This window comes from Condylura cristata, unplaced genomic scaffold, assembly GCF_000260355.1.
Source record: "Condylura cristata isolate star-nosed mole 26May11 unplaced genomic scaffold, ConCri1.0 scaffold00041, whole genome shotgun sequence".
Taxonomy (NCBI): domain Eukaryota; kingdom Metazoa; phylum Chordata; class Mammalia; order Eulipotyphla; family Talpidae; genus Condylura; species Condylura cristata.
In genome coordinates this window covers 1,664,511-1,670,991 of record NW_004567142.1, presented here as the reverse complement: position 1 = coordinate 1,670,991, position 6,481 = coordinate 1,664,511, and the positions used below count along the sequence as shown (strand labels likewise).

Here is a 6,481-nt window from a genome sequence, read left to right as displayed (position 1 = left end):
AGTAAAGTATTAAGTAAATCATAGCAGGTGGGTGGTACGAACTATAGCAAACATCATAATGGGATCCATAAATATCTGAGGCTTGGGAAGCAAGCTGCTTAACTTTGCCACACCGTAAATCAGGGTCTCGAAAGGCTGCACCAAGAACAGACTAAGAATCTTGGCCCTGGGTTTTAGCTTTAGGTGTATCATCATTATCTTTGTGAACCTGGGCATTTCATTGTTCTTTCTGGGTCTCAGTTTCCTCATCTGGAAAAAAAAAATAAAGTTGGTGATTTAGTTCACTTAGTACAAGCCTTTCAAAAGCAGTTTGGTCATGGTATCAAGAAACAGAAAACTGCTTTTAACTTTTTAAAAAAGATTTATTTATTTATACATACAAGAGGCCCTCCTTGCTGGCGGTGGCACAACAGGTTAAAGCACAGCACTGCAAGCAAACCTAGCCCCTTCAGTGCGAGGTAGAGCCCCGGCCCCAGAGGTGACCCACATGGTGCGGCAGACCTCTCCTGACCGAACGGCAGTGTACTTCCTCAATCTGACCCTGCTTCCAACTCTGTCTCAGCAGTGTACTTCCTCAATCTGACCCTGCTTCCAACTCTGTCTCTGGTGAATCCTCTCACCGCCCGTGCACCTCTGGCCTGCACCCCAGTTCTTTAAAAGAAAATTATACATATAAGAGCAGGGATGTAGGCAGGTAGCGTGAGAGGGTGAGAGGATTCACCAGAACCACAGTGGGGGGCAGAACAGGCAGATCCACTGAAACACACTGCTGAGGGGAGCAGCAGGTGAGACAGGAGAGGTCTGCTGCACCATGTGGATCAGCTCTCTAGCAGGAGATTGAACTCTGCTGCAGACTTAAACCCTTGAGCCACCAGGGAGGCCCCTGGTCTTAACTTTTTTTTTTTTAAGATTTATTTATTTATTTGTACAGAACTGGGGTACAGGCCAGAGATGCGGAGGGTGAGAGGATTCACCAGAGACAGAGCGGGGAACAGAACAGGCAGATTGACAAGTACACTGCTGAGGGGAGCAGTGGGCGGGTCAGAAGAGGTCTGCCACGCCATGTGGATCTCCTCCCGGGCAGGCGGGGATCGAACTCATGCGGAAGTGGCGTTAGCTTCTTAGTGTTGTGCTTTAACCCGCTGCGCCACCAGGGAGGGCCCTGGTCTTAACTTTTAATCCAGTAATTCCACTTTGGGAAATCTTATCCAAGTGCTCCCCACTCTGTCTCTGGTGAACTCTCTCACCACCTCCCCACACACACATATCTCTGGCCTACACCCCAGCTCTTGTATGCATAAAGTAAAAGGGGAAAAAATTTTAATTGAGTAAAAAGACATTTGCTTACATATTATAGTTATCACTCTATAACAAGCATATGAAGAAAACACACCAAAATGTCAATGATTATTAAGAGTAAAGATTTTTTATTTGTACTTTTCATATTGTATCTCATATAATTATATTACATCAAGGAGGAGAAAAATCCCAATGAAAAGGATTCAATTAGTAATCTCCAAGATGTTTTCTAGCTCTAATATGTTGTGGCTTTTCTCTGAAATGAGAGTAGAGGTCAAGCGAGAGTAAAATATTAGAAAAGTATAGATGGCAGGGGTTATGCCTGTTTGTTATTTTAACAGGGCTTGAAAGAGCACATGAGAATATTTGGAAACTAGTACTTAGGGGAATGATGCAACACCCTCCATCTGTATGGCGAAAGAGCAGAGTCTGGAAAACAGAGGATCTGGATTGAATCACTGTTCTTAAGGGCCCACTTTAAACAACCTGCCCATAGAGTTATTGAGCAAACATTTACCAATGTTCCTACCATCTATCAGGAACTATGTAGTTAAATAACTATTAAACCATTGGTTAAGAATGCAATGAAAGAGAAAGGGTTTTTTTTGTTGTTGTTGTAGTTTGTTTGTTTTGTCTCCAGGGGCTGATATAATAAAATATCACACACTGGATAATTTAAACAACTGAAATTTATTTTTTCACAGTTCTGGAACCTGAAAGTAGTCAAGAGGTCAACGGTTTTGGTTTCTTTTGAGATCTCTCTCCGTGGCTTGTAGATTGCCACCTTCTTGCTTTAGATCATTACCATTCTTCTGTGCACATACATACCTGGTATCTCTTTGTATGTCCGAATCTCTTCTTTTTGCAAGGACTCCCATCAGAGTGTATTATGGCCCATCAAAATGGCCTCATTTTAACTTTACCACCTCTTTAAAAGCTCTATCTCTAAATGCAATAATTGTTAGGCACTGGAAATTAGGGCTTCAGCATGAATTTGAATGGATACGATTCAAAGGGACACAACAGTTTCAAGCAATAAACTCTAAGTTAACTTATAGTGCAATAAGAAAGGTGCATTCACACACAATTAGGAGCTATGTGAAAGCATAATTCATTCTGACAGGAAACACCAGGAATGATTATCAAAGAAAGCATTGTCTGGGCTCAGTTCTAGTTCCATACTCCCAATGATTGTCATAAATATATTTTATCATAAAATGGGAATAAGACAGGATCAAATAATAGTTGAATAGAGACCAAAATGTTCCAGAACAACAAACGTAAATATTTGAGGTCAGGTGCCTGGGGTTATGCATTCAAACTGCAAACTTGGAGTCAGGTTTATGGGTAGTTTGCTCCTAGCTCTCATTCTTTAAATCATGAGGATTTGAACTGGTGAATGGGAGGGTGGTGATAACAGCTAGCTTTTGTCCTTACTTCCACCCAGAACCCATTCTTTCTCCGCCTAGCTCCAGCTAAGCTTTTCTCCAGGCCAGATTTTAAAACTCAATGGCTTATTAATTTAAAATATTCCTATCTTGAAGTATCCTAAATTTCCGAGTGGAAACAAGAGAGAGAAATGGAATTGTATTAACCCAGATAGCTCAATGTCACGAAACCATTTCTTTGGGCTCCCCCCCTTTCTAGTGCCTGGAAGTGACCTGTTTCCCTCCGACAGGGGTCGCCAGAGGCCACAGGGGCCAAAGCCAGGCTTCTGGGAGAAGACTCCAGGAAGGAGGCCAGGAATGTGAATGCAAAGGTCAGTCACTCAGGATCAGCAACACTGAACTGTCACAACCCATCTCTCTCGCTAGCGTTCCAAAGACCAGTGCCTAGGAAACCGGAGCTGCCCTCACCTGTCCCCCTCCACCAGCCCATCACAGTAACACCAGCGCTTATTCCTTCCTGAGTCTTAGACAAGAAATGATCAACCAGGGAAAAGCTAGCTGAATTTCTGTCTGCCACCCATTCCTCCTCTTTGGGACCCAGACTGCCTTCCCAAAGCTTCCCAGAGTCTATTCTCAACCTTATTTTACCCACAGGTAAGACTGAAATCAAGAGCAGCAAAATGGCTTACACGAGGTAAAGCACCCACTAACAGACAACTAGGTCTTATCCCTTTAAAAAAAAATTATTTATTTATGCATACAAGAGGTGAGAGAGGGACAATGGGAGGATTCACCAGCGACAGAGTTGGGAGCAGAAAAGACAAACTGACTTAAGTACACTGCTGAGGAGAGCAGCTGGTGGGCCAGGAGAGGTCTGCTGCACCATGTGGGTCGCCTCCTTGGCAAGGGATGAAACTTGTGCTGCAGTGGCTGCAGATGGCTTAACAGTGCTGTATTTTAACCCTTTGCACTACCAAGGAGGTCCCTGCCTCTTTTTAACATCAGGTCTAGAGAAGCAGGGAATTAGAGGTATCATCAGAACCAGTACGTGTAATTCTATAATGTAGAATATGACATAGAATATTAATAATATAGTGAAAATGAATAAACACGTAACAATGTAAATGCCTCCTCCAAACCTTCCACCAAATTCTGGCCCATAAAGTCAGGCAAAACACCTCAGAAATCTGGGCACTTGTGTGACAGGATATGCCCACTGTTCTGTGCTTATCCTTTTCCTTATGCCATTGCAATATGGAAAAGGAGTTGTAAGGCAACTAAGCCCTGCCTACTACTTACCCTCAAGTATATCAATCCTCCCATCTAAGCAGCAACCCCATTATTTCAGATTTGTTCCTGAGAGTCCCTAAAAGGAAACTCATCACAGTCCCTGGACTGAAGCAATGTCCCTGTGATCATTTCAAGAGCAATGTGAAGAAAACCCGTAAGTTTCAAAAGAATGATCTTCCTTGAACTAAGGTAACTCTGTGGAATCAACTAGAATGAAGTAGGGTCAAAAACAGACGGGAGAGATGAAATGAAGAGCAGGATAAGAATATATCTCAGTGTCTTCTACTCAATGTCAACTCATGGGGAACTAGGAAGAGCAAAAATAGTAATAATAATAACAAGATTTTCCTTATACTAGAAAAGTTTAACCAAACACTTAGATTTTAGAATCGCATTGCTTATTAAAGTAGAGGGAGATGGAGTTGTTGAGGACCTAATCATTGATTTCTAAAGATGACATTATTGTCAGAGTCAAATAGAATTTGATTTCCTTCTAGTCCAACAGTTTTAAAATGTCATAGAAAAAATTAAATTAACAAATGTGAAACAAATTAATATGCTACTAAGAACAGAGTAAATCATACAAATATGTATGATATATATATATATATGAGTAAAACAAGGAAACGTAGGAAACATAGCACATGAATTGACAAAAGACAAAAAAAATTTATAAAAATTGGCAGACATTAATAAATGAAATGGGGTTTCTCAGATTAAGGAGAAGGGAAGAGAGAGAAAGGCTGAGAGGGTGGAAGGGATATTAAGGACAGTGGGGACAGAAGTGTGCACAGGAAATAAAACAGAATTATTTTCTTTGGATTCCTGACATATGGTTCAAGAAAGTCAGATCTAGAGAAGCAGGGAATTAGAAATGTTGTTAGAATGAGAAAACAAAATAGGTGGCCGAAAATTGTGAGACCATTCAGAAAAGAAAGAAGGGATAAGTCAGGTTCCTTATTATTGAGAACAGAGGTAAAATATAATTTTTTGGTACCTATCTGAATGTTATATATGTACATTTTAACCCAGTAATCTCACTTTAAAAGATCTCTAGTATAGTGATAATCAAAGATACCTGTACAAGATTATTAATTATAGCAATACTTGTACTGAGAAATAGATGGAAAATTAAAAATGTTCAACATTAACTAAACTTAATGTGGTGATCATTGTGCAATATGTACAAATACTGAATTATTATGTTGTACGATGAAAACAAATGTTTCATGTCAACCATTCCTTGATTACTATGGTTAATCAAAAACAAATCTGGCAATTCTGCAGTTGTCAAAAATAATAAGGTAAATCATTATGTACTTATTGGAGAGACTGCCACAATACATTAAGTGGAGAAAAGAGTTAGACATCACCTTCTTCACACTCTTCACAAAAATTGATTTTAGGTGAATTTAATATCTAAAATTTGAAAGACAAACTTGTAAGAGAACATAGAAAAATATAGTAATGATCTTGGGATAGTAAAGGGTTTCTTAAACAAGAATCAAAAGGTAAAAGCCATAAAGGAAAAGAGTAGAAAATCTGACTTCAGTGAAATTAAAGAATTCTGGCCATCTAAACAATAATACGACAATATAGAGAGAAAGAAATGACAGCAGCATCACATTTAACTAACAAAGAATTAACACATTCTGAATATTTAGAGAATTCCTATAAATCAATGTGAGGTAGGCAGGCAATGCCATAGGCAGAACCGAAATGACACTTTAGAAATCCCTCATACCAAAATCCAAGAATGTTCCATGCCCTTATATAAAGTGAAATAATATTTGCATATTACTTACACATTCTCTCTCATATAGTACTTTAAATCATCTCCAGATTACTTATATTACCTAATGCAATATAAATGCTATGTAATTAGTAGTTATTCTATATAACTTAGGGAATAATGATAAGGAAAAGGTATGTCCGTATTCTGTACAGATACACAATTGCAGGCCTATCTAGTAACATCTGGGGTTAGCTGAATCCTGGGATGTAGAGCAGGTGACTATGAAGGACCTATAGTACTCAAAAGGAAAGCACACTTACTCACCAAGAACACAAGAGTTTCCTAACATTGCTCACAACTATACCAAAGTGAAAACTGATTGCTAAATCAATTAGAGCGGGATACATTTGAATATTGTATATACAGAATAGTGCATATATTTTAGAATATACAGATATTATCTAGAATAATAGGTAGAATAGGTATCAGTGAGAATGAACATGTAACAATGTAAATAAATCTTACAACCGTAAGATTGAGTGAAAAAAATTCAACATATAAAAGAGTAACTATAGCATGATTTTAAAAACTCAAAAAGCAGATCAAATTATATACTAAATTATTTGAGAATATATATGTAGGTGGTAAACAAAAAATAAAGTAAATGCTTGCTATACAAGTCAGGAAAGGAGAGGGAAGGGAATGAACAGAAAAGGGGTTACTGGACATATATTTCTAGGTCTGAGTAGTAATTTCATGTATGTCTCTT

At 38.8% G+C, this 6,481-nt stretch overlaps 1 protein-coding gene across 1 annotated transcript in view; it reads left to right on the top strand.

The window, feature by feature from the left end:
• Nucleotides 1-6,481, top strand: part of CXCL17 (chemokine (C-X-C motif) ligand 17) — a 12,484-nt gene that overhangs the window by 4,714 nt on the left and 1,289 nt on the right. The window contains exons 2-3 of the mRNA XM_004694164.2: nucleotides 2,978-3,058; nucleotides 4,036-4,131. Of these exons, the coding sequence (XP_004694221.1) occupies nucleotides 2,978-3,058; nucleotides 4,036-4,131 (177 nt within the window). The remainder of the gene's footprint in view (nucleotides 1-2,977; nucleotides 3,059-4,035; nucleotides 4,132-6,481) is intronic.